This window comes from Brachyistius frenatus, unplaced genomic scaffold (assembly GCF_029030835.1).
Source record: "Brachyistius frenatus isolate BFR_SWC_R1_liver_20210118 unplaced genomic scaffold, ASM2903083v1 Contig_4, whole genome shotgun sequence".
Classification (NCBI taxonomy): domain Eukaryota; kingdom Metazoa; phylum Chordata; class Actinopteri; family Embiotocidae; genus Brachyistius; species Brachyistius frenatus.
The window spans coordinates 7,358,537-7,376,658 of record NW_027210603.1 but is presented as its reverse complement, the minus strand read 5'-3'; the positions used below and the strand labels follow the sequence as shown (position 1 = coordinate 7,376,658).

The 18,122-nt window shown below is 40.5% G+C and overlaps 1 protein-coding gene across 2 annotated transcripts in view; it reads left to right on the top strand.

The window, feature by feature from the left end:
- The window catches only part of cdh4 (cadherin 4, type 1, R-cadherin (retinal)), a 195,328-nt gene that overhangs the window by 150,506 nt on the left and 26,700 nt on the right, over positions 1 to 18,122 (top strand). For both annotated transcript variants that reach the window (XM_069713535.1, XM_069713545.1), the window contains exons 6-8: positions 3,055 to 3,210; positions 8,416 to 8,560; positions 17,478 to 17,650. In XM_069713535.1, coding sequence (XP_069569636.1) covers positions 3,055 to 3,210; positions 8,416 to 8,560; positions 17,478 to 17,650 — 474 coding nt within the window. The remainder of the gene's footprint in view (positions 1 to 3,054; positions 3,211 to 8,415; positions 8,561 to 17,477; positions 17,651 to 18,122) is intronic.

Here is an 18,122-nt window from a genome sequence, read left to right as displayed (position 1 = left end):
GCATGTATGCCAAGTAGAGCAGTCTAAGTTTACTGATTGATAGAAGTTGTGCAGTGTACATTACGCCCGAACCTGCAGGGTCCACAAATGGATCCTGTGTGAAGTGAGCTCTGGAAATGAAAATTGCGGCTGTCAAAGCTACAGCAGAGTGCTGCGCTGTGGGTGTGGGAGCACCACGTTGAAAATTAAGAGAGAGGGTATCATGTTCAAACAGAGAAATGTTTTATGCAGCAGCCACCGTCACTGCTGAACGGATGAAGTAATTTCATTTTCATGCATGATCTGCAGCCCCACAGACCAGGAAAATTGCATAGGAGGGGAAGAGAAAGATAGAGAGAAATAAAAGTCAAGCCTTCTTTTTTTTCTCCATTTGACTCTTTGATTAGTCCCTCTGACTAGTAACCATAGTGATGGTTCAATCCCCTCCCGCCCCTCCCAAAAAATTTGTCAACGCACTGTTGTGTTCAGAACCTGAGGTTCGAGTCAGGTAAATATTGATTATATTTGGTTCAAATCTTTCTATTTTTTAAGTAAAGCTGAAACACCAACAAACTAATTGACCAAAAAAATAATTGGCAAGTATTCTGATGACTTGTGTGAAACAGTCAGCTACATAAATGTGCACATTTTACGCTTTTCTGTCTGATACTGAACTTTGGGGTTTGGACTGTCAAAACGAAGAATTTAAATGTGTTACCTTTGAGTTTGGAAATGGGCCTTTTTGTACAACTTTTGTGCATTTCATAGACAGAATTGTCAATGCATCCATTGTGAAAATATTCTGCACATTAATTGATAATGTAACTAATTGTCAGTTGCTGCCGTACAACACACAATCAACTATTCAGGCTGCTTTAACATAATCCCCCCCAAAATCCCTGTAAAGTACAGGGTTTAGGGAGTTATTGACTACTGTAATTAGAACTTTGCAAAGGTTTTATGAAGTCTAGATGGTTAGCTTCTTATTTATTAGATATTTATTTCAGGGAAGAATCTCATTGGTTGCAAATTCATTCTGCAGCATAACAATGACCACAAACCTACAGAGATGATTTCTAGGGATGGAAAAAAACAAACCTCATAGGCACAAAAAAAAAAAATCATATTTTATGTTTCAGACCTTAAAGATTATATATTTATAGTAATTTCATGTAGTTTTAGCACTTTAAATGAAAAAAATCTGAGGAAAATCACCTGAAATAAAACTACTCACCTCGCATATATTGACCCTAAGAGCAGTTGCAAGCAGATATTGTTTGACTACCAATGACATTGTTCCACACAAGCAGATTTCCACATAATTACAGGCTGAATTCATATTTGTGAAGGTGTGCTGGAATCGAATGAAACTAAAATGTAATGTAATATTAATTTGTCTTGATGTGTATGTTATTTTGCGTGTATTTTTATGCGTGTTTTATTTCATGCAGTCTCTGCATGTTGAAAATATCCCCGTTCAAATAATATTGATAATAATGGATCACTTAACTTGTGGTTCCATAAGGGTCACTTGCAATTACATGAAAAACATTTCTTCAATTATTGTGTGTCCTTTGATAACCAAGCCTGTCCATATTGATTTGCTCTAAACTCTGGTCACACAGACACGCACACAATTACAGAATGATGTGTAGCATGATTAAAAAGTTAATGGAATATTTTGATGCAAAGTACGCTTATTTGCTAAAAGTTAGATGAGAATATTAATGCCACCAGCTGCTTCGATTCAAATTAAAATACATGTTATTTATATTGCGCCAAATAACAACACAAGTCACAAGCACTTAAAGTAAAGTCTGAGCAAAAGTCTTCGGTTAACATATGTAAAATTGGAAGCAGGGAGATTAATTGGTACAAAAACCAAAGAGTCAAAGCAACACTTGTTTTTTAGTTTTCTTTAATGGTATACTGTCGATTTAAGACTTGCCATACGGTGAGTTTCATTACCTCTGAGACAAGCCAGTTGTTTCACTCTTTTCTAGCCTTTGCAGTATGTTAAGCTAAGCTAACCAGCTGTCGGTTTGCTCGTCATTTTGTGTAAAAAAGCACCAAAAAAACCTATTTCCCAAAATGTCAAACTTTTCCTTTAACCCCTCAACACTCAGCGTCCTGAATACAGTTTGAGTGAAAATGTTGCTGCAGATGTGCAAAAAGTTGTTTCTTTTCTGCCATTTATGGGGGCACACACCGTGTTTATTATCACAGTAGCAATCCAATAGACCAAATACCTCAAAGCTTTTTGTCATTTTTGAAAAAAGGCCAACTTAGTAACACTTTTAGAGCCAGCAATTTAACTGATGCCATATTGATGTTGTTGCATTGTTTGGTTACACAGTAGAGTCCTCAAAGCCCACTGAAAATCAATCCCAAAAGAAATGCTACATTCCTTTTATCTTCTTTTTTAAGTCTGCAAGGCACTTAACAAAAATATTGATATTTGTATTGCTATGGCAGAGGAGCAATTAATACTGAATCTGTATATCACTCCTGTAAATGTCACATTTTGAGTTCTGTAAGACATCCGAGGTGTTAAAGGTGTTGCATACACATTGAGATATTGAATGCGAGCGGATTTAGCTGATAAAGGAATGAATCAGTTTTTCATAATTCAGAAAGGTAGCTATCAGAAATTACGTCATAGCTGGACATAGGGTCCTTTTACACTTGTTCAAGGTCTGCTGAGTTGCGGCCATGAAGGTAAAGAAAACCAAAAACTCCCCAGGCTGGATAAAAACCGTCAGGCAGTAGATCTATTTCTCTCGCTACACCGTTAAATCTTCTATTTTCACCTTCAGGCTGTAAGTTCAAAGTGTTAGCACAAAAGCAAGCTTGCTGTGGAAATGTTATCATCAATGTATCCATCAAACATCCCACGTACTCCCAGTTTTCTCTCAAACTTTTGGTTTTGCTTCACAATGTGCTTTTGACAATTTATGTGACATACTGTGAACATTTTGTACTTTTTTTGTTGTGAGTGCAGGGAAAGCCTGAAAAGCCAGGGCTGAAAAAACAGATTTTCCTCTCTGCTGAACTTGTTTCTCTGGTTCTCCTCAGATCCGCTCAGATCAGGATAAGGATGTTGGCATCCGCTACAGCATCACCGGAGCAGGCGCTGATCAGCCCCCGAGTGGTATCTACAACATAGATCCCATCAGCGGCAACATGTTTGTCACCCAACCCCTGGACAGAGAGGAGAGAGCCTCCTTCCATGTAAGGAAGAAACGACTGTCTGCTGCCTTGTCTGTTTCTGTTTCCCCTCTGGCTCCACTTACATCTGTCCCATTATCTCCCAATTATCCCTGTGGAAATGTGCCTTGGCTTCTCTCTTCCCCATCTACCTTTCATGCCACGAGTCAGAGCACATTCAGAGGACTTGCTGTTCTTTTGTGCACTACCTTCACACCAGCCTTTCCAGGCCTTGATTGATGCTGAAGCCAGGAATGAAATGAAGAATGCCTTGACAAAACACACTGCTTCATAAGCTGCTGTTTAGATTGAGGTTTAGCTGCACAGAGCAGCACAGGATGGATAGCACAGAGAGCAAGAAAGGGAACCAAGGCAGAGTGCAAGAAAACTGTTGTCTTTGTTCTAACCATCAGAGGTAATGAGGAGGTGCGGCTTCGGATGGGTGCTTACGTGTTTGTGTGTCCACGTATGGCATGCTGATTCATAAACGATGTGTCTTCTTCTTTCCCATTCCCTCTCACTTTCTGTACATGTCTCCCACGTTTCCTTTGTGTACAGCAGGCCCACACATTGTTGCACACTCACCTCATGCACTCTGAGCAGCTGGCCTGTTAAACAGGGCAGGCTGACAGCTGCAGTTAGCCTGCATGTGGCCAATATGGGTTCCTCACCACACACACACACACACACACACACACACACACACACACACACACACACACACACACACACACACACACACACACACACGCACAAACAAACAAGAAACTGAAGGGTTGAGTTCATAACTGGCCTCTCTGGAAACCTCGGGTTAAATGGCTCTCTGGATGTTTGAATTAAATATGCAGACTGCATGAAACTTGTGTTAAGGCTAGGCCATTGGTACATATACACACATTACAGGTTTCAATTTGTATCAGCAAAGACGAACACCTCCACTCAAGGTAAGCACAGTGTCAGACTCACAAAGCCTGCGTGCCTGTCAGCGTGATAGATGGCTGTGCTGCTGATAGAGCTAATTCAAAAGCTCCTGTCTTAGGAGGAAGGAAGGAATCTGATGGGGGAGTGTGGGGCTTTTTTCAGTGCACACACACTCAGCAGTGTGCACATATTACCAACATTGCTACATACACACACACACACACACACACACACACACACACACACACACACACTGCTCAGCTGCACTGAGTATAAACCAATACAAAGCTCTACATCATTGTCTTGATTGGTTTGTTTTCTGTGTGTTTAAGTGTGTGTGTTCCATTTAGTTTCAAATGAGCCTTACCTGCTCCTTTCAGGCCCTAGACACTGCCTTATGTGCGTTTTTGTTGTCTCTCCATTCGCTGCCCTTACACTCAACCAGCAAATTGGGATCAATAAAGCAGCCAGGTTATTGTTCCCTGGAAAAGGACAGCTGCTCAGTAAACAGTTCTTATTTGACACGGCCTGTAGTGAAAACAGCATGTTAGGTTGAGGGCACTTCAAGCTGAATGTGCCTCCTATTTAGACTCCGTAGACCCATGCTGCTTGTGATGTGATGTATGATTTAGTGCGGGAGAATGCAGCCAGCATTTGACACAGGGGAAATTTGGTCCATGGCTCACTTTCTTTCAACTTGACAGGAAGTTCCCAGCACTGCTGCGCTCTCGTAGGCCAAACTTTGCTTGTTAGTTTTGGGTTCAAGAGAAAAGAGAGACGAGGCTGCTGTTTTTGACAGACTAGCACCAGGGGGAAGTGATCTGTGAGGTGAGGAGAGTGGGTGTTAGCCTGAGCTTCAGTTTTGTCAGACAGAGCTGCTGTGAGGCAGCAGGGCAAGAGGAGAATTGAGCAAATAAAAAAATGTCTGTGATTTTTTTTTCACTTCATTTTTGTTAGCATTAATGCATGTTTTTCATTGTACAAGGAGGGTTTATGTTTGTGTTTTACAGTACATGGATGCACTACTCACAAACAACTGATATGTACATATGTGTTCAACTGGCAACAAATGTATGATAAATAAAATGTGATAATATCAGAATAAATTAGGATTTTGATCATTTATATTGATATTAAACAACAAAACGAGTCCACAGTCATGGTAGCAGCTGAATGACAGAAGAATGACAATGTTAACATGTTGGTGTTTTGTTGTTACAACGTTAGCATTTGCACTATTTTCTTAGCATATAAATATATTAACAGTTTTAAAAACTAACTACAGCTAATGGGAATGTCAGTCATTTAGCAGGTATTTAGTCTTGAACAAAATTTGTGGAAAAACTGGAATTTTAACCCAATGGCCCTGAAAATTCCAAGGATCACCAAGGGTGACATCTCCCACAGAAGTTTGTGCCATTCCATCAGGTAGATCTTTAAATATTTCACTGAATAATTGGAAACTTTGACATGCTGCTGGCACAAGAGGAAAAGAAATCAGAGGATCATCATCAGACTCTATGTTATACCCGGCACCAAGCAGCATCAGGCAGCACAAAGTGGCACCAAGTGGTGCTGAGCGCAGCCGAACTGCCTTTGCTAGTTTTAACACTGACACAGTTGTCCCACAAGCACCCATGTTGTTTAAATTGCAAATGTAGTGTCACCCATCTGAGTGTGCATGGGCGTGTCGATCTCAAAATGATGTATGGTCAGGTGCATTGTTGGTGGTTGTCTTAAGGCAGCGGAAAACAATTGACGAACAAATACCTGGTTTTAAATCGCTGGTGCAGTATATTACTGTTATTTCAGTGGCACATTATAAAGTTAGTCATATGCGCCTAGATACCGCAGGTAGGTGTACACTCTGGTTGCTATGCACATGTAATAGGGCACAAACATGCAAAGATGAAAAATGAAATGATTACAATGTGAACGATATCATTGAGTACATTAATCTGCTCTACCTACAAACAGATGTGTTTCCTCTGCAGATAATTCACTACTATTTGGCAAATATATCATTATAATAGCAATCTGTCAAGGTGCAAGTGCAATTGTCTTTTAAAGGGCAGATTTCATAATACACCCAAAGCATACCCTGATTAATACGAGCAAAAAGTTCAACCTCTTTGAACCATGAGCCTTACTTTGCACTCAGATTATCTGCTGTCAAACTAGCAAAAACTAATTACGACACGCCCTAAATGCACTTGTACCATGTGCTTTAGCACTGCATTTAGATCATTAAACACAACCTATTAAATATCTTGACTAAATTGTATGTGAAGCCAATAGTTCCCATTTTAGTCTGGATCAACTGAATGGGACCAGCAGTACCATCCCCAGTGGCTAAAAATAATATTGGATATAGTAGCATGAACTATATCTAATTAGTTTAGAAGCTCTCTATAGTTATATAAAGCTAGCATGTTGGACTACAATAACAACAATAGTTCAGCAGAATGAAAAAAGTACCACATACACAATTCAGTACAAAATCATTAAGTACCAAGCAAGTATACTTATATTTTGGAGCCAATGAAGCAAGTACAAACAAAATGTCTCCTCTGTAGTTGGTACAGTTATACTAAAGCTCACCCTGCAGAATACTGATACTTCACACATATATTTGCAGTCTGCACAACACGCACTCCTCCAGGCCCTTAGAGCACATTTCCAACTCCTCCGTTGAGCACACAATCACAGACAGACATAAATAGCCATCCAAGAACACACAGGCAAGACACGCGCAGATATGTGAACGTAAAGATGGACACAAATATGGAAAGATAATCAAATATACAGGGACACACACAGACACACAAAAAAAAACCAGGCATAAAGGACAAAACATACATACACAAAAAGATAAAAAATGCACTATCATTATCGCACATTCGCACACACGCTATTGCACTGAGGCAGTCACACATCCGCAGCGTGCAGTGTTCACAGCTGAGAAAACAGATTGGGTTTGTTTGTTTGTTGGGTCTCCTCTCCATGTTTGTTTGCTGTGCTCCAGCCAATGGAAAACTAGCATCTTGAGGATCATTAAGTGGCTAAAGAGGGCTCTTTTGATTGGCTGTGTGTGCCTCCCCAGCGTGTGTCTTTGTGTTTGTCAATGTCCATGTTAATATGCGTAAACACGTGTCTGAATCGGTATTTGGATGCGTTTGGGAATGCTCTGGCGGCAGCGTGTTTGGGTATGGTTTGATACATCCCTGACAGGCAGGCAGAAAAACCGACATGATTAGTTGTGTTTCAGTGAAGGCAGGTGCCGCCATTCAATCTTTCATGTCACCCCACAATACATCATGACTTCCTGTAAATAGGCTGACAGGCAGATTCTCCTCAACTGTGTGCAGACAAAATATTTTGCTGCCAGCGTGTCGGTTTTAGCCAGAATGAGAGCCCTTCTCCATTTACCAAGCCAAGCTGTGATTGAATAACATTTCTGTCAAGGATATAAATTTCAAAGCAATTGAATGAGAGTAATGTAAGTCACGGTGAACGGTGCCGGTTGGGTTCCAGGGCTATTACAAAGCTCTGCGTTATGTTAGATATCATTAGTGGGGATTGGTGGGAAGTAGAAGGTGTATAACAGTAGTGGTAGAGATTAAGACATCCCACTGTAGATAATGATTGCTTTTGTCAGTCCTCCCTGTTCAAGCCCCCACACCCCCACACTGCCTCTTTGTATTTTCATCTCTCATTTACTTGCACAAGAATCATTCACTCTCCTCCTCTTCTTCTGATCTTATTTGCCTTTTTCCATTTTTTTTTCTTCATTCTCCTCCTCTTCTTCGCTCTCTCTATTCTCGCACTGTGCATTGTCAAGGAACAGCTCATCAGATGGAAACATCCATCCAAAAGACTGGCTTTGTCAAAACAAATCGAGACAAACATTCTCCACCGAAAAGAAGAAGCCACAGCTTGAGCAGCAACACCTCTCTGATATTTTTCAGGCCTCTGGCTGTGCTAACAACAAAATAGGTGTTGTTTGTGTGCCTGGAACATTTCACTACTTTGCCCCTTTCTGTGTTGTTTTGGTCCATGCCAAGAAACCAACAGGATACTCGTGCCCCGTTGCCAGACAAGAAACAGAATGTTTGCAAGTTAAATGAAGTTGCCAATTAATAACGTCATGGTTGTGCCGTGTGCTGCATGTGTTGTCTGCAGAGTTTCTTATCAGTCAAGTCAGCACCTTGCCATCTAATTTAGTTAAGGTATATTTGGAATTTGTATTCAATTATTTGGTTCTCAAGCTCATCAGACTTCCTTTCTGTCATTAATGTGTATTCACAGCTGCGTGCTCATGCGGTGGACATGAATGGTAACCAAGTGGAGAATCCGATCGATCTGTACATCTATGTCATCGACATGAACGACAACAGACCCGAGTTTCAGAACCAGGTGTACAACGGCTCTGTGGCTGAAGGCTCTAAACCAGGTATGACATCCATCTACTCATTACAGCTGCACGTCAGCAACCCAGGTTAACATTTTGTGAACATTCCTTGTTAACATTTCATTGTGATATTTTCCTTCTTTCGAACGAGCTGATTTTCACATTGTGGAAGAAATGAGGAGAAGGTGTGGAAGGAGAGATTTGAGGCAGAGTTATTGTGTGAGGCGAAAGACACATGTACACTTCTGCTTTGAGATGAACTGGGAGTTAGTTTCTGTGGCTCGAAAGCTAGATATTGCAGCTGCAGCAGGGACTGTGACACTATAGTTCATTGAGCTGCTTCTTTTTTGAGTCATAACTTCATTAAATCTGAACACACAGAATGTTATAGGTGGGTTTGGATTAGGTGTGATTTACACATTCCAGAAACATGTATTTGCAATGTTCATCACATAAAAATGTCCAGCGATGCATTTAAAAGTCAAAATATTCTTCTTTTAACTTTGTTGAATCAAAAAGATGCCATCCAGGAGCCCTCTGGAAAATAGGGAGCGGTACAGGTGTCGTGAACACTATAGAAAATGTGGTAAGAAAAGAAGTTTACTCAAAGCAAATTAATTATGAATATTGGCTGTTCTGACCGGATTCTTTCCTTTTCATGTACATAATCATCCACAGTCACATCAAAGTCGCTGTGCTTATTATTATCCATTGTTGTGATTACAGTAAATGATGTTTAAACAACATACATACATAGGTCTAATTAACTTGTTAACAGCTTAGTTGCTAAGTCAACACTTTTATTTGACCATGTTTAGGTGACCAGTCCATCACAGGGCCAATACAGAAAGACAGACAGTCAATAGCTCTCAGATTCACACCGACGGCCATTTTAAATCACCAGTCTACCTTGCACGCATGTCTTTGGAAGCAGTGGCAGCTGCAGAAAACTCATGCAGGCACATTGGGAACATGCTAACCACACAGACAAGCCCCAGCCGAGGTTTGAATCTTCCTGCTATAAGGCGACAGTGATAAAAACTGCACCACTGTGCCTCCCCTCCCACATTATTATTATTAAATTATTCAAAATAAGTATCATATCTGTTCTTCAGCTAGCTTGTTTTTTTCATCAAGCTGATGCATTTAGCAGATTTTACCCACACTACTTGTTATGGTAGTTTGGTAGGTGTAATGGAAGAAAAATCCAGAATTGACTAACCGTTGTTGTGAGGTGAGTATGAAAGAATCAATCAGAAATGACCTTTTGAGGTCATACAATATGTCTGCTCCTGTCCAGAGGTGAAAATGCTGCTATAGAAGATATGAACAGAAAGTGTTGTTACTTGCAATTTAGAAGCTGCATACCGTGCTCTGTTTAAGATTACTAACGCAATAATCAATTTAAAGCTGTACTTTAGACTGAATAATGAATAGCTAAAAGGCTTTAATAAACTGGAAGTATTTGATTTAATTAGTACTAAGAATTGCAAGAAGAAAATGTTTAAAATTGCTGTATTGCACAGGCCCTTATTTCCTCAGGATCCTTCTATTAGCTTTTTCAGTTCGACCAATCAAAGGCTCATTTTGTTCTTCAGAAAAACTTTAATGTTTCGATCTTATACATTTCTATAAATTTGGCAAACCAGGCGTTGATGGGTGAATTTTCTGTGACTCTTGAAGTTTCCGGTTGGTTCAGACAAGGGTGAGTTCATGAGATATTTGTGTTGGAGGGTCTTGGCTGGATGCATCATTATCAGATTCTGCAGAGCATGGAGAGATGTAGGCCTACCCTCAGAATCAGGGAACGGTATTGTGGTCAGTGCGCAGCCAGAGACGAGGGCTGAATGTGCAAGTAGCTCTCGTGTCTCGACTGGAAGAACTCTTGTTCTAACAATCAGACCCCGAGGACCCATGTTTGTCTTCACAGCGTTCAGATATTGTTCTGCTGCAAAGTTAAATCTCGGGGGGATTTGTAAACAATATAGGAAAGCATGTTGTGCATGTGTATGTGTGTGTATGGGATTGAGTGTGTGAGAACACTGGTTACTCAGTGGAGTGTGGGTCTATATACAGAGCTCCTAATTAGCGAGAGCAACCAGACATTCCAAAACCTACTTTCTTTAGTTTTCACTTTGATACTCTTTGCATAGTTTAAAATGAGAGCAACAAAAGTGTTTGAATAAAATTTTGCATTGAGCAGAGTGAAATGTGTGATATTGATCAAGAGACACATTGCACTGTGTAGAGTATAATTGCTCTGCCATTCATTAAGCAATCCCCACCAAGTAGCATTTGTTTGTGGAGAAAACATTGTTAGGTGTTGAAAAAGTGTTGTCAAAAAAGCAGATTGCGGTTGAAGCACACCCCTTTTTGTCTTCCTTTGCTCAGTCATTGGTCTCTGAACTGATTCATTTGAATTAGGAAAAGATCATAAGTGTTGGCATAATTGCCCTTTTAGTGGAAGAAAACAAGAATGATTGCAATTCATCATCTGTGGAGGTTCAAGGAGACATACTTTGTATACTTTTCTTGCCCAATTTGAGCCTTTAATATTGTATTATTTACCATTTAAATCTTGTATTTGCTATTAATGCTTCCAGTTTAGACCTCAAATTAAGTGTGGCACAGTTTTTCTGAAGTTTGTTTTAATACCCGGCAGCACTGTTTCCAGCCCTGCAGGAAAAAAAAGCATGACCAAATATAAGTACACTCAAGATGAGGTACATTATTAATATCAATAATTGACGAAACTGCTTTGTGTGCGCCTTTCTTTACACACCAGAATCTGTTCATTTGAATCACAAAACCTGCGGCAACAAGGAAAAAACTAACATTCAATAAAAGAGCTATTGCAAAAAAAGATAGAGGGGAATCTGGGCCTCTGATGCAAAAATGTGACTTTATTTGTATTTCTCGTGTGCCTCAGAGTCTTTGGATTTTTTTTGTTTCCCCTCTTCTCTCTTTCAATCCTCACCTTTGCTTTTCTTTGATAAAACCTCAACTTCTCCTATTTTTGACACTTCCCCATTAAAATATGCATTTCTTCTTTAAGTGTTGTGAAAAACTGTCATTTTCAGTAATTTACCAAAAACACCCACCAGACTGCTGCCGGTGATTCCTGAGAGATGCTGAGTGTGCAACCTGTACTTGCATGTGGATCATTGTGTGGACTAGAACGACCATGAATCCTCTCAGAGGTTAACCCAGGTGACACACTCTCTTTTCATCCTGGCAACAGGGGGAGTGTTGAAACCTGTCAGAGCATTGCAGCTGACAGGTTCTGCTCTGGGCAGCAATGCTGCTGGACACAAAACAGCAGCAGCAGACAGAGTCCCCCATTGCGCACAGCAGGTTTGAACAGCGATAAAACATCAAAGAGTATGAATACATGAAATCACATATTTTTAACCAGATGCCGTTGCAGTCATGTGTAGCATTTTTCAAAACATTATTGTAGCCATTCATGAAAATGGAAAAAAAAAAAAAAGCATACAACCTTTAAAATTGTAATAAGTTAAGGAATGTCATATTATTGGGTGGGTTGTGGCGATCATGTAGTTTTTACCTTAAAATGTATTTAATCCATAGACCGTATATAACAACTTAGTTCTTTTGTCAGTGTCTGGGTCTGAAAACCGAAGCAATGAGGAAGTGCCTTAAAGTGCAATATCAGCTGGAGCCACCAGGGGCTGGCTCCAAAAAAACTCTGGGTCCACTGACTCCACAAGTTATTTTGGCTTTCATTTGCTAAACTTACTCCTTCTTATCAGTGTTCTGGTGGTCCTTTTGAAAAGAATCCCATTATTAATTATTTATTAAAAAGAATATGTTTCGGGTTGTTTGATTGGCATGCCTGGGGTGCAGTCAGGTTTCCCATATAAGTGGGCAGGTATAGTGTTCACTCATCCCCAGTTTGTCCAAATATGGTCACTTGTGAAGCTGGATAGCTGTAGGGTTTAAGTGAAATGTCTTTGATATTTTTCTTTTCTAAAAGTAAAACAATTTGGATTAAACCCTTGCAAAATGAAAATATGCCCTTTGTGTTCAGCGTGCGCAGTTATTGGTTCAGGTGGGCAGTTCCGATGTTTGATATTTGATAGACAGACAGACAGATAGATTGATGGACTGATAGATAGATTCTTTGTTGTCATTACATATAAATACAAAATTAAACTTTGTTTGGCAGTAGTATATATAAATAAATTGAGAATAATTGTGGGGTATATTTGTGAACATTTTTATATATATTTGTACAAATATGATATTTAAAAAATGTGTAGCCTTAACAAAACTTTATTATGGATAGTTGCCCAATAAACATCCAGGGCCCCTATTTCACGTGTTAAGCTACAGTGGTATTACTTGCAGTATCTAAAGACCCAGATATCAAAGGTTCTCTGAAGCATTACAACGCATCGTCATATCTAGCTCTGTGTGAAAGCCATCAAAGACGAGGGCAGACAGGGAACCACCCTTATCACCGTCACCAGATGTAACGTAGGGAGAGATCTGATCAAACCGGCAGGCAGGACCAGTTTGAAACGGCTACATTTGTCACTCTCTGCCACCGGGTCCGGCTCAGCACTAAATACACCTGTGACTAATACAATTCATTTGTGAAGGTAATGAAAAGCAGTCTATCAAATACTGATGATTATCCTGGTAAACGTGCTAAACCTGTTAAAACTATGTACATAGGTTCTTTTGGTAGTTCTTCTCATTTAATATAATGAAGAATATCATTTGCTCAGAAGTGGTCTCCTGTGGCTAAAGTGCAATAAGCTCAGGCTGACATACATGTGATGTGAACACATACAATTTTAAAATTGAAAAAGAACACGTGAAAAAACCGTGTGAAGTGGCCTCAGTGTTAAGTGGCCCCAGATAAAGATTTGTCGAGATGGCGTGACTCCTTCAGAGAGCTCTTGTGTTCGAAGGCTGCGGTGTACTCAGAACATCTGCCCTGTGATGGTCTGTCCTTCTTCTTAACTCTGACAGCAAGTTGTTCCCTTTTATGGGCCGTCTTTCTCAAAAAGGCCTTCTGAAATGAGAGTGCAAGATCAAAACCAGCGGCTGAGTGCCTTCTCTTACAGTCGATTTACTTTCCCAAGGGGTGACAGGGGGACTGCATTTCTCTCTCTCTCTCTCTCCTGACTGTTGCAGAGAGATTTAAGAGAGTTTCTCTCTCTGTCTTACCCCCCCTGGGGTGGGGGCGGGGGGGTATTAGGGACTGAGCAGGGAGATGGAGTGATGGATGCATAAAGGACTCTTTTTTTTTTTTTTTGTCACTTTGCATTTCTTTACCAGTTTGATGTCTAGTATAGAATCCCATTTCACCTGTGTGACCTTCAGTTAGGACCTTAGAACTCGTAACCTGCTGTCAAAACTCACTAGACGCTTGTTGATTGCTTCCAAGATCAATTGTTTTATCTTAGCTAAAGCCCAGAAATATGTTTCAGCTTCTCAGACAGATCGATCAAAATGTGTATAATCTATCAAAACCTGAATTCTCATATCCTTAACATTCTTCAACAAAGAACCGTGGAATTCCCCTCAATAATTCCATAATATTGTTGGTCTATGGCTATGGCCATCAGTTTACAGCTGCTTTTCTGACAAGTCACGTTTTTCTGCCAGTTGGTATGGCAGGTAGCTGTAAATATTCTGATACCACTGAGCCTTGAACTCATTCTCGGTTTTATGTTTACTGTTTTTGTCTTTTCCATTTTAAAACTGCCTCTCGACAGGAGCTGGATCAACCAGTCTGACAACACTTTGTTGAGATTTAGGAGGAATGCACGTCTGCAAGCCTCTGCAACCCACAGTTACCCATAACACCTTTCTTTACGTAGATCCACAGAAACGTTCATGTATTTTCAGAGAAGCTTAAATCTAGCTTCAGCCAAGTTTGCATCGGAGATGAAGCCATTCAGAATCGGAACATGTTATTTTACTTTTAAGTTACTTTTAGGTTTTGTGTTTTTGGCTTCCATAAAGCTTGGAGTGTTGTGAGTAATAAATGTAATAAAGATTGGTCAAAGACTGCTTGACTTTTTGTCAAAGGATCAAGCTCAAAGAGCTCTGGATCCTCTAATTCCCGTATTTGCAACTCAAGAGCATCATTCATCAGAACCTTCCTGTGGTATTGTTGAAACACCCACATGTTTCAAACTACATCTACATCTCAGAGTCCAAAGTAAGTTGGACCTGATGACATCATCTTGCTCTGCCATGGGGAATGATGTCATAAATAGACATTGTACATGTTTGTATAGGCTAAATAGTTCTCATCAAGTTAACTGATCTTCATGTGTGAAATCAGTGGAATGGTTCTTTAGAAAACCAGCTAATGCAGCTGCTTATGTTTGGTGCAGATGAATCAACCATGGTAATATAAACCCTATCCAAACCTTGGACACCTTCCGGCTGCCCGTCACCTAACATTGTCTATTCAGAAAATGAATACGTCTTTTACTGCAGCTGGAACCCGGTACACTTGAAGTAACTTTCCCCATTTTAGCTATTCACTTGCTTTTCACCAAGCAGGAGAAGATCGACAGATGTAGCTAATGTGCTGTAACACCAGGAAAACGATTACAAAAGGATGAATTTGATCTGGCTTTTACGCCAAGCTCTTGAGGTGATTGCTACCAGTTTAGGACCTTATTTATGTTTTTTGAACAGTTCGAATGGTTTGACCGCAGCCACTTTTTCCCTCTCAAAGCCAACCTCTATCTTCCCTCCACTGATGAGAATTATTATCCTCTTATACTGCCCATCCCCTGCCCTCTCACTCTTTGACTTCCCCTTGTACTTTTGCTTTTGGTGGTCTTTATAAACACTCACCACTTTCTTCTTGTGCTTTGCATCTTTGAATCTGTGTGGGTATATCTCCCTTTTCCTCTCTTTTCTGTCTATATCCATCTTGCTCTATTTTTACTCCATCTCGCTCTAATTGGGAGGCAGATGTTGACTCCGGCTGATTAATGTTTAGGCAGCAGAAAGACCTCACCGGTGATCGCTAGTCACGTGAGAAAAATGGCCAACAATAAACGCGCCTGCTACCAAATTTTCAGGTCCAGTGACTTTGGCGGAAAAGCAATTAGGATTTGGAATTAGTGTTCAAATTAAATAGGAATTAAGCAGGCTCAAAGTTTAACCCTTTCAGGCATAGCTTTTCCTATTTGGATCTAAATGTGCACCATCATCTGATGCCTTTATCATCCACATTGAAATGTAAGGAAGCAGCACCAACATGTGACTCATCACATTCTGTTCCTCCCTACGGGACTGGAAAGGTTGATTATATTTTGACGCCATCCCCGGTGGAATCAAAGTAATTGTGTTTTTTTTCCTATGTTTCCTTGGACTCTCTTCTTTTCCTTGCTGCTCAAAGTGACAAATCCTGCTTTGAAACTTAATGAAGTTTGAAATAGAATTTGAGGCTACAATTATCCTGTCCATGCAGGCTGTCACAGGAATGATGGTGCCATCTAGACCCAATTATAGGAATGGAGACACCTGTAACTGCTCAGACCCACGGGGGACCGCCAAATCTGCCATGAATCCAGCAGCTTCCCAGTCTTTTCTGCTTCTGCTCTATTCCACAACAAGTGCACCCCATGTTTGTTGCTGACTAATTTTGATTGCTTTTGCTGTGATAATCGAACTTTGATGATTTAGTGCCTGCTCAGTGTGGCGCCTACCACCCACCATCATGCCCACTGATGTAAGCGGAGTGCTTGTACATTAGTTGCTGAGTTACTTTGATGGCCAATGACTTAGCATCGGAACAGTGGCATTTTTGAAACTATCTTAAATATTCCGAATATTATTATAATCTAAACGGATTATCACTTTCTCCCTTTGTCTGCTTTCCCATTACCTTTTTATACTTCAGCTCCTGTACGTCCTTGTTTTCCTCCTTTTTAGTTTTTCTCTACTTACACAGTGCTCTCATTCAAGCATGTTTGTGCTTTAGCCGTCTCCTTACTCTGCTGTCCCCCTCCTGTGAGCTGACAGTCCCTTTTTCTCTCAGCGGCAGCAGCAGCAGCAGCAGCCTGCAAATGGCTGCCTGATGGAAAGTGACATTTTCGCAGAACCCTGACAGAGGGGCAAGGTGATCTCGCCTTTTTCCAGCACAAAGTGCTCCTAATTGCCTGGTCGTATTTGTGAGCCCAGCTGACAAACTCGTGCAAATCAATAATTCTGGTCGGGAAAGACGTGGGGACACGAGTCTGTTCCCCCTGATACATGCTGAGAGGACACAAATGAGCACATGCATACAAATGCACACATGACATACATATATTCTTTTCCCACAGACATGCTCACAAACTCCCGCCGTCTCACCACCTCTGTGTTGTCTGCCTTAAATGGCAGTGTTTATCTGTGATTCTAAGACAACTAGGGAGAGAGTATCGAAGCATTAAAGGCTGCCACTATGCTGCCGAAGCCTGAAATAATGGATGGTGGAAATGGCAGAAGACCCAGCGCTGCTCATTACTAAATGGACTCTGCAGAAATGGAAAGTTTGTCCCACTGGCTTGAAATATACAGGACAAAAACAAAACAGCACAGCTTAAAATAGGGGCTTATTTAACAGATTTTGTGTGTTTTTGTACTCTTCTCTGTAATAGCTTGCACTCTAAAAGTTGTTTGCCAGAGAACATCACAGCAATTTGGAAAGTCTGATTGACTTGACTATATATATATATATATGGGGATTGTTGTCTTCCTATTCTTTGATATTTCCAAAAATTCATGAACAATAATGGGCTTACAGGAAACCATATACTCTCTGTATGTTTTCAAACTGTATGTGTGCAAAGGACCCTCACTTGCATGTTTTTTCTTTTTTCACCAACTTGAACTCCTGCGTGCACTGATGTGGATCACATACATTTCAGATTATTCTACTATACCTCTCTCTGAGTAACTAAATTTGTCTCCACAGGCTCGTCTGTGATGCAGGTGACAGCCACAGACTCGGATGACTCCACCACGGCTAACGGCATGGTGCGCTACCGCATCCTCTCGCAGACACCCCACAGCCCCATCCCCAACATGTTCACCATCAACAGCGAGACTGGAGACATAGTTACAGTGGCTGCCGGCCTGGACAGAGAGGTCAGTGTCAGCTGTCTCGCTGTCATCATTTATCACTCTGTGTCTCATTTGTGCCCACCCATGCCCATGTTGTATCATTAGTATCTACAGTAGCCTTGTGACAGGCATCTTCCTATCACTAGTGCGTTCTTTACAGCACGAACGACAGCAGTCCTCTGAAGTCTGGTCTCCAAGGTGTTTATTTCACCACAAACATACAATACCTACATGCATACACAATTTCCGTGTCCGTATCCGTGTTGCAGCCACCTTGCTAAACTGCGATTTAGTCCTTGTATGTAACTAAATCTTTAAAAAAAAAAATCTGTTTACATTTGCCCTTTCAAAAATGTCAAAATAAAACAAACCGAGCACAAAATTATCTCATTAATTTCAGTTATTTGCTTATTTTCTTATTGTGTATAGAAAAAAAAATGGTAGGCAAATACTTAATGTGTATCTGTGTAGAACAGGGCTGATAATGGCCGCGTAA